At 47.9% G+C, this 13,898-nt stretch overlaps 1 protein-coding gene across 5 annotated transcripts in view; it reads right to left on the minus strand.

Moving 5' to 3' along the window:
- Positions 1 to 13,108, minus strand: part of CD164L2 (CD164 molecule like 2) — a 37,617-nt gene extending 24,509 nt beyond the window's left edge. For 4 of the 5 annotated variants that reach the window (XM_035119312.2, XM_035119313.2, XM_035119311.2 and 1 more), the window contains exon 1: positions 12,819 to 13,108. In XM_035119312.2, coding sequence (XP_034975203.2) covers positions 12,819 to 12,909 — 91 coding nt within the window. In that variant the 5' untranslated portion in view covers positions 12,910 to 13,108. Of the gene's footprint in view, positions 1 to 4,137; positions 4,920 to 12,818 lie in introns of those variants that run through there. The other variant, XM_035119316.2, reaches the window with a different exon arrangement.
- Between the last annotated feature and the right edge of the window lie 790 nt (positions 13,109 to 13,898).

Consider the following 13,898-nt stretch of genomic DNA (forward strand, 5'->3'; position numbering starts at 1 on the left):
CCAGTGGCGGAACTGCCAAGAGTCTCTGCATGCTGCAGCACAGATAGGGCTGCAGCGCATGGAAGCTTATTCAACTTTTATTAAACCCATAAATGTTGGATTACATTTCTGCCACTGCACTCCATGCTCAATAAGTCAGCTGGCCTTCAGGAGACGAAAGCTTTCGGTTGAACATGAGAAGATCAGAAACTGTCGGTGACCTGACTTCCCTTACATCAGGAGTAGGGAGGCATTTCCAGACCAAGGGCCCCATTCCCTCCTGGGGCAGCCTCTCAGGGGCCAACTGCATGTGTTGGGCGGGGTCAAAGGCAAAAGGGGGTGAAGAAGAAGAAGAGTTTGGATTTGATACCCTGCTTTGTCACTACACGAAGGAGTCTCAAAGCGGCTAACATTCTCCTTTCCCTTCCTCCCCCACAACAAACACTCTGTGAGGTGAGTGGGGCTGAGAGACTTCAAAGAAGTGTGACTAGCCCAAGGTCACCCAGCAGCTGCATGTGGAGGAGCGGGGACAAGAACCTGGTTCACCAGATTACGAGTCTACCACTCTTAACCACTACACCACACTGGCTCTCATTCATTGGGTGGAGCAATGAATGCACACACCCCTCTCTACCCTCCCTCCAGGCAAGCAAGAGGTGTTATCAGAGTTCAAGGACACATTCTAGACAAACAAAATCAGTCAAAGAGGCTGGGAAGCAGGGACAGTGAGGGGCATGGCCTGGGACAGTTCCAAGGGCCAAACAGAGTGGTGTGTAGGGCCACCCAAAAGCTGGCAACCTCTATTGCAAAAAAGAAGAAAAGGATTCAAAACACTTCAAAGTGTGGAAACTTTCTGCTTCACACAGGCTAAGTCATATAGACCTGCTTTTATCTATTGCTTTATTACTACACCAATATCCCAACTTTCCTCCAGGGAGCTGACAGTGCCAGGCATAATAGTTCTCTTTCCCAGCCCCTTGTATCTTAGTGGGTTGTTTTTGTTTCAATTATGCATTTCGTGTTTTTATGTTGCAACTGCCCTGAGACCTTTGAGTATAGGGCAGAATACAAATTTTAACAACAACCACCCACACAGGCTAGGCTAGGCTAAGAGGGGGAAAGCCAAAAAAGTGCCCTCCAGATATTGATGGACTCCCAGCTCCCATCAGTCTCCGACAGCATAACCAACAGGGAGAGATGATGGGAACTGTTGTCCAACAACGTTTAGAAGACATCATGTTGGCTACCCCAACATGTTGCCTTATACCGAGTGAGACCATCTAGCTCAGTATTGGCTAAACTGAGTGGTAGAAGCTCTCCAGGATTTCAGACTGGGGACATTCTCTGTCCCACCTGAGATGCCAGGTTGTCCAACCTGGGACTTTCTACACACACTGCAGATGCTCTACCACTGAGTGGCAGCCCTCATGACTATCTCAAGATCACTCAGTGAGCTTTGTAGCCAAGAGGGGATTTAAACCCTGATCTGCCAAGTCCAACACTCTTAACTGCTATACCACACTGGCTCTCTTTTTTGACAGCTGGTTCCTTTAATTTGACCATGATAAGCAGCAGCAGCAGTAGTGATTATGGGACAAAGCAGTTATACAGCCAAGAACAAATTACAGTATTTCTATTACCCTTCCTTAAAAGGGCCCACTTGTCAAATTTCAACAATTTTCAAAAAGCTTCCAAGCAAGAAACTTTACACACACAGCCACAAATGCAGCTTAGCTACAAGAGGAACTATGATCCCAGCTACGTCAGTGTAACCTTCCCTTCCAAGTGTGGCCAAAAGTTCCTGCAGCCTTTGGTGAAACCCAATACGACTTCGCATCAAGCATGACCGAATCTAATTAAAGCCCACACAACACCTCTCCATTTCAGCTTAGGGCTGGTGCAATCTGCAGGCTCAGGCTTTTAATATCTGCCTCCAAACCCTTGTCGGTCTTCCACTCTGTGCCCATGTTTAATTATAATCCTAATTTATATTTTTTTGACCACCCTTCAACCCAGGTTCTCATACAAAGAATCCTGCGAAAAGCAACACGTAAACAATGAAATCGTTTTTAAGATAACCAACTCATATTTCAGTTACAAACGCTTCATTTATTTCATTTATCTCCCACCTTTTCTCCAAAGAGCTCAAGGGGCATACGTGGTTCTCCCCTTGCTATCAGAGTTACAGATTTCTTGCTTAACATCTAGCCTCGTTGGTCCTAACAATGGTTTCCTTTAGTTAAAACTTGCAACTCCTATACTAGAATAGATGGGGGATGATGGGAAAGAACGAAGGGTTCAACTCCCCCACCCACATTCCTTCCATCTACCATGACATACATTAATCCTAAATCCTATTACCATGGAATGCCATCTCTTTGTGGCAGCCCCCTCCCTCGCCCCACATCCACTTGCTGACACTCGGTTTTTTAAAAAGAAAAAAATAAGCTAGGGAAAAAAAACCATGAGTCACAGCTTATTAATAGCAAATCCGTAGCTTTGTTTTATGAAATCTACCTAGAGAATTCTTTTCACTCCCCCATCAGAGATTATGCTTCAGCATGCCAACAGAACGAGATTCAAAAGAGGATTTATAATGGAAAGTTTCTCCCCCAGTCATAAAAATATGCTGCGATAATTTTACATACGAAAGGAAGCAAGGTTTGGAACTAGTTTGGGGAAGGCAATAAAAGAGGTCAATTTCTGAGGGTGCTGCATTTTTTTAGGATGTGAGGGCGATCTGGCTGCGACATCTGTCACCCCATTGATCGCCAGGGTTGATTCGGCTGATCTGGCTGGCTAGGCGGGTGTCCCCTTCCTCCCTCACCGCTCCATGTGCGTCCCTCCCGAAGCTGCGCGCTCGGTGGAAGAGGACGACCTTCCCAGATAGAAGGAGTGTACCGTTCTTCGGTCAAGGGTATACGATAGCTGCGCTCCCCTGCTAGAACCTCCAAGCAGGTCCTTGTTCTAATCAAACCTCAGATGGCCAAGGGTTTGGTTTTTTAGCTGTATGTCAAAGAGTGTTTTACCAGGACCTGGGAGACCAGGGCCCAAATCTCCACTTAGCCATGAAGCTCACTGGGTGATTTGGGACCAGCCATTGCCTCTCAGCCTAAGGCCACTGGTCACCACGGCTGTATGAAGTCTCTACCACCTGAGGCTCCATCTCTCTAAATACCAGTTGCCAGGGAACAACACCGCCTTTGTGTGCCTCCTTTCCAAGACCCTGCTGCCTTTCATCTCTGTTTGATGAATAGTTTTGCTGATATGTGGAAGTCTGCACATCAGCCACACAGCAACCCCAGTTAGGTGCAAGACATTCTGGGCATAAGGTTAAATATGAGAGAATGTATTGCCGATCCTTGAATGCAACCACATTTCATTTCATTTCTTTATTACATTTATATCCCACCTTCCCTCCAAGGGGCTCAAGATGGTGTATGTAGCTCTCTTCCCCCTCCCCATTTAATCCCCACAAAAACCCTGCGAGGCGAGGCTGAGACTGAACGACTGGCCCAAGGCCACCCAGTGACAGCTTCGTGACCGAGCAGGGATTTGAACCCGGATCTCCCAGGTCCTAGGCCAAAACTCTAACCACTACACCACACTGCCTCTCAGTGATGCCCAGATGAGCTCTTGCTCCGAGCTGAAAATGTGGCAGTTCTGTGTAAGCAGGAGGGAGCTGAAGAGGTATAACTGCACTGCTCCCCAGCCCTTCAAATATCCTTTAACAAATCACACTGGAAAGATGTACAGTGCAGGGCCGTCTCAAGCAGGTCGGGCGCCCTGACGCTGAGATCGCTCCGGTGCCCCCGGCCTCGCAGCGCCCCCCCCCCGGCCGGCCAGCCCCGCGCCCCCGGGACTACACCTAGAGCCAGGCCTGGTACAGTGATACCTTGGTTTACAACCATAATCCGTTCCGGAGGTCCGGTTGTAAACCAAAACAGGTTGTAACTAAAGGCGTGCTTTCGCCAATGAGGCCTCCAAAAAAAGGGGGGGTTGTAATCCCCAAAAATGAGTTGTAATCGAAGAAAAGGGACACACACTTCAGGGTTTGACGTGGTTGTAATCCAAAACGGTTGCAAACCAAGGTACCACTGTATCTAAGAAATCTGCCAATCAGCCTGCTCCCACAGGGCTTACTTCCACAGGGCTTACCCCACAGGACAGGAAGGAATTCGGGACTGGGAGGCAACGGTAAGCAGGTAACATCCACTCACTTGGAGCTGACTTGTCAACAAGCAACAGAGAGGTATCCAAGTCAGCGTGTGACTCTTTTCTGCTCATGCGAACACACGAATTAACCAATTACCTTTCCACGGTGGAAAAGTTCAAAAGCTGATGGGGCCTATTGCCATGGATACAGGATTCTGGCTGCAGAGCTTTGCCTAGCAGTGAGGGACTGATACAGTAGCCAATCAGGAAGCGGGACTTTGCTCTCCAGATTTCTGGCAGGTTTCGACAAGTCGAGTTATTTTTATCGTGGCAAAAGGAAAGATGCTCACAAATCAGACGCTTTACTTGACTCCTCCAAATCCTGGCATGCTTTAGCGGACAGCAAAGGGGGGGGGGAGAGAGAGAGAATGTAGAGAGCACCGGCTGTTTCAAAATCTCTCCCAATCTGTTTCAGCCACACTACAGATGGGGCCTCAAATAGTAACCCCCAGAATAAGCAAAGCACTGCGAGGGAAAGCGTTAACAAAAGTTATTCCCACTTTCCCATCTGCAGGACCGTGGGCGGTTATGGACATCCATGAGGCTGCAATTCCATGCAAGTACTTGGAAGCAAATCCCATTCAAATCAGAGTGAGGTAAAACGGGCATCAGAGAGAGCTGCAAGACTTCTCTGCAAGCATGGGGGAAGGGCCATAGCTCAGTGGTAGAACATCTGCCTTGCATGCAGAAGGTCCTAAATTCAATCCCTGGCATCTCCAGGTAGGGTCAAGGATGACCCCTTCCTGAAACTCTGAAGTCACTGCACAGTAGACAAAACAGAGCTAGACGGACCAATGGTCTCACTTGGTATAAGAGGACAGGGCCCTTGTACCTTTGAAAGGTGTGCAGAAATGTTTTGGTTAGGGCACCTTCTCATCACCCTGCAGGGCAAAGCACGTGCATGTCGAAATTTCCTCTTCTTGCACAGCTGGTAAAAAAGAGAAAACCATGCAAGAACCCCAGCACCTTCCTTGGTCACCTGGTCTTTGCACCTCATGCAAAACTTTCAGCAAATGCCACCATTCCTCCATAGGGTTGGATGACACCCTGCGCTATCCACAGATTGCCTCCAAGCCATTTTCAGAAAGAGCAAAGACAAAGGAATGCAAGAGTCTACAGAATGTGCCTTTTGGCTCCTGTTAAGGTGAGTTGCACCTTCCAATTTCCCGTGATGATCACTCTCTTCATGGAAGAGCCAAGGTAGTGCCCTCCATCCGTTGTTGGGAACTACAACTCCCACCAGCCACCCCCACCCCCACAACGTGGCTAATGGCAAGAAATGATGGGCGTTTTATTTATTTGGAACTAGCTGGCCAGGCAACGCGTTGCTGTGGCTCATCCCTGTGATTCCCCCCACCCTGTCCCGATCCATGACCTATCCCGTCCCCTCCTGCCCCCAAACCACACCCAGGCGAGTCCCCACCTCAATTCGGCTTAGTCTGTAAAGGCGAGCCTCCATTCGGCCTAGTAGCTGCAGTACCAGTGTAGCCTCCGATAGGGGGCCAAGGTTTTCCAGCTGTGGTACCAGTGTAGCTGCCACTAGAGGGCGCTGTGTTGCAACCTCTTCTGCCTTCTATTTCCCAGCTTCCCCGGCCCTCTGAGTTCAGGGTTCCAAACCAGTGGGTTTTACCTGGTTTTCGTGGCACAGGTGTGACCAATCTATGTGCATGGAAACACTCGCCAATACCCATGTGACGTTGTGGCCAAATTTGACCACGATCGGGCAAGCGGTTTGGGAGAATGCCGTGTTTTAACAAACTTGGACCCTCTACTTTTTTTATATATAGATGCACCATGTTGACTGCCCCAGATCCTTGCTGTGAACTGCCCTGAGATCTGCAGATGAAAGGTGGTATACAAATTTAATAAATAATAGCAATAATAATGATGCTGAGACACCTCCGAGATATTCAGTGGTGCCCATTGGGACAGGTAAGCCAGAAGGCATAGAGAACAGCAGGCAGGTGGCACCAAAGCCAATGAGAAGTCTTTCTCACACCCTCCTCCCTCCTGAGTTTACAAGGCCAACACAGAGTGCTACCCCCATGGAATGGTTGTAAGGAAGAAGGCCGGCAGGGAGGCTGGCTGAAGGCAGAATATGTCGATGGGGCAGTGCCTCATTGACCCTAATGGACTAGCCTCCACTGAAGAGACATTGACTTGCGTCCTACCATCAATGAAAACTCACATCATCATGGCTCTGTTGGGGCAAGTGGAATTATCCCACCATTGTTTCCTCTCACTACCAGAAACGCAAAGAGGCATATCACTAACTGTGGGCATTGAAAGAGCTCCATGGGGCAGGCAGGTCAGCGTTGGCTCCAGTCCTTCAGACATGATGCCTTCCTCTTTGCTGCTGCTGCTGCTGCTGCTGCTGCCACCCACACCCTTGGCTCTCCTCTCCTCCCTCTCTGCTTCCAAAGGAGAGGGTGAGGCAAGCAGAACCTGGTACTCCTTTCCTTTGTCCCTGCTGCTGCCACTCCCTCAATACAGAGAAGTTGTTGCACTCCCAACTCACACCAGCATAGCCAAGGGTCAGGTAGGCGAGAGATGGAGTTCCAACAACATTTGGATGGATGGTCAAACATTCCCCATCCCTGCAAGGAGTTCACTTGCAGAATCGCCTTACCCCATGTATGCCCACTGCGATCTGTGAAACTGCTACTCTTACAGGCGCCATACTCCTTCTGCACTTGTGAGAAGTTGAATTTTTAGCGTGGCATCACCTACATGTTGGGACTCCTTGTCTATTGACACCAGGCAGGTACCTTTGCCGGCCTCTTTTCAGCACTTGTGTTTGATTAGGCAAGCCTATCCAGATATCTAGGGTGGTGACATGTGTTTTAATCTCTTCTTGCTTGCTTTTGATTCAAATCGGCTTTGGAATGTCCTCAAATACATGTTTTGATCATCTTGATGTTTTTAATTTATTTTTGCAAACCGCTTGGAGGTTTTATTACAGTCAAGCAGTGTGTAAATGTTGCAAAGTAAATAAAATTTATTAAGGAGAACACGGTTAGGGGTTCTCTGGGAGTTAGCAGTGGGTAGTCTGCAAGTGGCATGGGAGATGCTCAAAGAAGTCAATCCCTGATGCTGGTTTGACCATACATGCATGCTTGCAGCTGAAAGTTAAAATAGCCCTCTGCTGTGCTAGTCTCTCCTATGCAGCTACTTACAAAACCAAGGAGGGAGAAGGGAACTTGCGAGTCGGCAGTGAGACAAGGGTCTCAGCAGTGCCACATATCTCCATTCAATTAAATGCCAGCTCACAGCAGAACCTTGCTTTCTGCAGTCAGATACCCTGAGAGAACAAGTGACTAGATGCATTATTAAGCGAGAACCAGTTCTGGCAGTTTTAATACCTGCGTAGAAGGGGGACATCCAGGGAGTGCAATTTCTCACCTGAGTTGTGCTTGGGTCATTAGCAACCTGCACTTGCCACAATCTCCTGCAGTTCCCCGCAGGAGCTGGGCCCTTGGCTCAGAAATCCAACTGCATTAGTTCAGGCACTGACAACCTCAAGGCTGAATTACCACAATGTGTGGGGCTGCCCTGGGATCTGGTCTGGAAGTTTCAGCTGGAGCAGAATGTTGTGGCTAGACTGGAGATGGGAAGAGACTACAGCCGGTGTATGACACCCGTGCTAAAAGACCTGCACTGGCTTCCCGTCTGCTACTGAGCCAGGTTCAAGATTCTTGAAGAAGTGCAAGCCCTGAACAGCTTAGGCTCAGGATACCTTTAGGACTGTCTTGCCCAGGATGTCGCAAGCCTATCACCAATATCACCTGGGGCAGCACTATTAGTGGCTCACAATGGTGCAGAAGCACAATTCATGTCAACATGAGCCTTCAGGATAGTAGACCCAAATCTCTGGATCATTGTCCCACTAGAAACCAGGCAGGCACCGCCCTGGCGAAGTTTCAGGTGCCAAAATGGTTTTACAATGGTACCTCGGTTTACAAACACAATTGGTTCCAGAAGTCTGTACTTAACCTGAAGCGAACTTTCCCACTGAAAGTAATGGAAAGTGGATTAATCCGTTCCAGACAGTCCGTGGAGTACTCAACCTGAAACGTACTTAACCCGAGGTATGAGTGTAATTGGTTCCGGAAGTCCATACTTGACCTGAAGCGTACTTAACCTGAAGCGAACTTTCCCATTGAAAGTAATGGAAAGTGGATTAATCTGTTCCAGACAGGTCCGCGGAGTACTTAAACTGAAAATACTCAAACCGAGGTGTACTTAAACCAAGGTATGACTGTATTTCAAGAGTGCAGCTCTGATGTTTTCCCCTCCTACAGATGTTTCAATCTATGCTTTATATTTTGTACGTTGTATTTCGTCTTCTTTGTAAGTCATTTTAAGGCACCTGTGAAAAGCAGGTTGTGCATTTTGAAAACAAACTAACAGTTTGCTGCTTTCTAACCAAGTCAAGCGCAGAGGAATGATACATAAGTAAAGTCGAATAACAAAAGATCCAGGAGAGACTTTTGCTGTAGTTGTGAAATGACTTGTGCTTCTTCTAGCTGCTGAACAGAGACACCTATACAGGTGTTGAAAGTGCCAGACCTGAATGCATCTGGTCACTTGAAGTAACACCAGTTGCTCGCTCAAGGCAGCTAAGTGGACACCAATGGCTAACAGGTGTGCCATGCAATGGGAGAAGGACTGAACTAAGAAACTTGCACCCCAATCTATCCATGCTTACTAAAGTCAGCCTGACAACCGAATGGAAGTCACTGGGGGAAAAGCACATACAGAATTGTAGGCTTAGGTTTCCCTGGGTGTCCTGGGACAAACCATTTTCTATGGGTCCCCTCTGCAAAATGGGAACAGCAGCACCTTCCTTGCAGGGGCCCTGAAAAGATGGGTGAAAGGGATTGTACAGATCTTAGCACGTTAAAAAGAGCTTCTTGGAAAAAAATAGGGCAAAGGCCTTGTCAACTCAAGCACCAAGGCATTCCAAAAGGAATATACAGTAGTTTGCTGCCTTATACGGACAGTTGTTTAGTACAGTCCTGTCTACACATGAATGGCAATGGCTCCCCAGGTTTACAGGGAGGGAGATGGCAAGGATTAAATCTGGGGTCTTCTGCATGCAAAGCAGATGTTCTAACACTGAGACCAGGCCCACCCCTTGAAGAATCAGGGAGCCTTTCGTTTTTCTGGTGTAATTTTCTTGGGCTGACCCTAAGGGATCTTGATGGGGGGGGGCATTTTTAAAGCACTTGCACAGCACTTGTTGTCATTTGCTTTAAAGCCTTTTCTGCTTCTTTGAGAGGTCACTTATTTACCGTCTCTCCTTTCCCGTCCCAACCCCAAGGACTCAGATTACACTTACAATGCATCCACCTGTCACTGGCACCCTAACAACAACTTCACAACATTAATTAGGCAACAGCAACTTGGCAAAGGCTCGGTGCCAAGGTTACGCCTAGGGCTCAGTGGTACAGATCCATAGTGAGAGGGGACACATATATAAAGTGTCGATTCACTTCCTCAGCCAACAGGCATCCAGGAAAAACTTAAGTGGCAGGTCAGGTTTGCAGAGCACATGTCAACCAGAAAGGACACTGCATGTTAGGTTTTTCATACAAGCAAAGGAACATAGAAGGTTGCCATATACCCAGTCAAACCATTGGCATATCCAACTTAGTATTGTCTATACTGACTGGCAGCACCTCTCCAGGGTTTCAGATGGGGGACATTCTTAGCCCTATCTGGAGATGCTGAAGATTGAACTTGGGACTTTCTGCATGCAAAGCAGATTGAAAACCCACCCAGAGTAGGAGAAAAGCAACTGTGGGAGCCCTTTTTTCTCAGGTTACAACATTACTAAAAAGCAATAAATGCCCTAGATTGAACACTGAGAGGAATGAGAGCTAAATAATGCTAACATGCATTTTCAGTGGAGGAAACGCTGAAGTCACGTGAGCGGCTACCAGGAAGAGGGCCTACTTAGTGGTGGCTCCCTGGTTGTATAACACTCTCTGCAAGGAAGTTGGCCTAGATAGAACATACCTTATGGTCTATTTTATCAACAGTCAAAATTATTTCTCTCTCTCAGAGCTTTCTAGATTCAGCCTGCTGCATAAGGATGAACACAGTCAGTACTGGATAGGTTTCCCTGGGTGGAACATTCCACAGGCAGGGGCCACCACTGAAAAGACCACTTTGTACACCTCCCTCAGGTGCAGCACCCAGAGAAAGGCCTCCAATGAAAATGTTAATTTCTCTCCATTAGTCTGCTTTTGGAAGCAGTTCAAACACTCACAGCTGCATTGTCCTACACATGGGTAAGAGCAGGCTGTTTCATGCAAATGTGTTCCTCTTATTACCAGGTTAAGTGTGCATAGATGCAAATCAGACATTCATATATATGTACAAATGAATGCCTGACGTTCCCCATAATGCTTTCCCTCCCAAGAGGAACATGGCTGGATAGCAGATCTTATCTGAATTAGGAACACAGGAAATTCTCTTATTACTGATTCCCTCTTATTACCTTGTTCAGGACCTTCTATGCTGGCTAACAGTGTGTGGCTTCTCCAGGGTTTCAGACAGGAGGATGGTACTGTATTCCCAGCCCTACCTGGAGATGTTGGGGATTGAACCTGGCGCCTTCTACAGCCATTCCCTCAAATTACACACCATTTGCACTAGTGGCTGGGCTCACATACAGTTTTCTTTGTCTGGCATGCCGTCACAGAGCGTCCAAGTGCAAAGGTGGATAGGGCTTCTGAACTTTTAATAAGCAGAAGATGACATTTCAGCAAGTGCAACCTGTATGACAATGCTACATCTGCTCAGATTTCCTCTTCTACACAACTACTAAAGGGGCAGAAGGCTTGTCCTGTTTTTCATCTGAACAGCCTACTACTTCCCAAGGCTCGGGCCCACTCAGCATCCCAAGCAGCGCCACAATGCCAGACTGCAGTGCACCTGAATTAGCACTGGGGTGACCAGCAGAAGAATGTGCAAATTTAGGAAGCTCTGCATAAACATAAGAAGAGTCGGTTGGATCAGGCCATTGGCCCACATGGCTCAGCAGCTAACCAGGAGCTTTTGGGAAGCCCACAAACAAAACCTGAGCACAGGAGAAATATCTGCCCCCACTCAGTGGTTTCTAGCAACATCCAGAAGCATTACTAACTCCAACCACGGAGGCAGAACATAGCAAATATGTGTAGTAGCCATGGATAGCCCGATTCCCCGTTTATTTGTATAATCCTCTTTTAAAGCCATCTAAGTTGGTGGCCATAATTGATTCCTGTGGGAACAAGCTCCACAGTTTAACTACGGTATTCGCTTTGTGTAGTATTTTCTTTTATCTGTCCTGTATCTTCCAACATTCAGCTTCTTCAGAATTCACAAGTTATAAAGGAGCGGAGATTTTTTTTTTCTACCTACCTTCTCCACGCCATGTCTAATTTTATACATTTCTATTATGTTGCCTCTTGCCTACTTGCTTTTTCTCAAAACTGAAAAAATTGCAAACGCTGCAACCTTTCTTCATAGGGGAGTTTCCTGAGCATTTTGGTTGCCCTTTCCTAAACATTTCCTAACTCTACAATATCATTTTTTGAGTCGAGAAGTGGCAAGAACTGTACCCAGCATTTGCATTACGATATCTGCTTATTAATTTCCAGTTCTTTCAGGAATGATCTCTAGTGTGGAATTTGCCTGTTTCCACAGCTGCCACATAAGCAGGTCTACCTATTTTCATTACAACGTGACAGAAAGGGAGATCTATGCTATGCATTATCCAGGTCTGTGGATGGGCCATTCATGTGTGCCAAACCTTCTCTTAAATCAAATGCCAAACATCCATTTGCACACTGGCTATACAGGTGGCCTGTCAAGCATCAAACTTTGAGAAGAGAATGAGAAAGCTGGTTTCAAACCTAGAGTCTCAGAGACAGACACATACAGTAGTCGAACCCACCTCACAGTCTTCTTGTGAGGATTAATGGGGACAGCTGCACGAATGTTGCTCTGAATTCCTCCCAAGTTCAAGATAAAGAATAAAACCAAAATTATGGCCCGTGTACACAGCATGAACGCCAACATGAGAGTGGCTTCTTCTAAAAGCAGAGATGAAAAACTTGTGGCCCTCAAGCTGTTGCTGGACTCTTAACTCCCACCATCCCGGCCGTACTGGGGCTGCTGGGAGTTGGAGTCCAACAAACACGCGTGCAACGGCAATTCAGAAGAGCAGGCGCTGCTCTTTGGTTAAGAAATGAACCAAGGAGGGAACTTCCAAGCCCTTTCCCGGAGAGGCTCCTCGTGGATCAAAGTAACGCCTTATTACCCACTAAAGAGCCGCAAGTACCGTCGAGTCTCTCCCGCGGAGCGAAGGCCGGGTTGCACCAACCCTGTCCCGGGAAGCAAACTCTCCCGCCTACCGCTAGGTCCTCCAGTGACTGGCTCGGCGGAACCGGCCGTTGGCCCACGATCAAGCCAACCTCGGGGAAAGCGAGAGCTGCAAAACTTCCCGCGCGCACGCCGCCCCCTTTCCGAGAGCGCGAGAGACCTCCCCCAGTGGAAGGGGGTGGGGTGGAATGGAATGGGGCTTAGGAAGGGGGGGCGGACGGACAGACAAACCCACGCCGGATCTCACCCACCTGCCTGGCTGGGGACCCCGCCGTGCGCGCAAATCAGGGCGCAGAGGAGCGCCGCCCGCAGGTGCCAGGCGCGGGCCGCAGCAGGAGGCATGTCTGGGTCCTCTCCGGAGCAAGCAGCAGCGCCAGCAGCGAGCGCCCAGCTCAGAGTGGCGCTTGTTTTTCACTTGGGGAACAATGATCGCCTGTAAAGTGATCGGGGCTCCCGTGGACGCAACCGAGCAGCAGCAGGAGGCGGAGGAGGAGGAGGCGAGTCAGCGAGCAGAGGCGCGCACACCGCACGGGCGGGGACCGAGGGAGGAATTCAAGGCGGTGGGGCAGGCAGGTGCGCCGGCGGGGCTCTAGCAGCTCCGCCCCCGCCGGAGAGGGGCGGGTCCTCGCCTCCCTCGCACGCCGCGGCGCGCGTCCATTTCTTATTTTGAGGAGCCGCCGTGCGCAAGCGGAACCCAAAAAGCCTTCGCCAAAACAAAGAGCTCACCCGCTTAATTTGAGCTGCAGCAATTAAGATGTAGGCTCCATCCTGGAAGTTTTATACGGTAATGATGAATAAAAAGGTGTCCATGCGCGTCTGCAGTGTGCTTTTCTCTCCCACCCACTCTTCACATGATCACAGGCCTGCCCTGGAGGTTTTGCTACCCGCAGTACTGTAATTAGGGGAAATGTCATTATTATTATTTTGTCCTGCCTTTTAGACCCCATGAGTGCTACTGAAAAGCATTCGTGAGATACACACGTCGATGCAAAGGTGATAAAAGCAACAATGTAAATAAAATACGAATAGCGAAAGTTAAAATTATAAAAATCAGAAAGGATCATTTTGGCATGTAAGTGGCATACTGTATATTAATTAGTAACGCTGTGGGTTTTGCATCTTCATATTATTAATTTATATACTGCTTAATGCCAAAATAGGCTTCTATGCAATTCACAAAGCATAATAATAAATTGCACAATACTGAAATATAAAAATCCATAATGGAGATATGCAGTAAAGCAGTATCATAAAACACTGAAATATAGACACCCGTAATTAAAAGTATGAAATAAAGCAATCCATTAAAACAACACAGCAATTAAAACAAG

The sequence above is a fragment of the Zootoca vivipara genome, chromosome 6 (genome assembly GCF_963506605.1).
Source record: "Zootoca vivipara chromosome 6, rZooViv1.1, whole genome shotgun sequence".
In the NCBI taxonomy this organism is placed as follows: domain Eukaryota; kingdom Metazoa; phylum Chordata; class Lepidosauria; order Squamata; family Lacertidae; genus Zootoca; species Zootoca vivipara.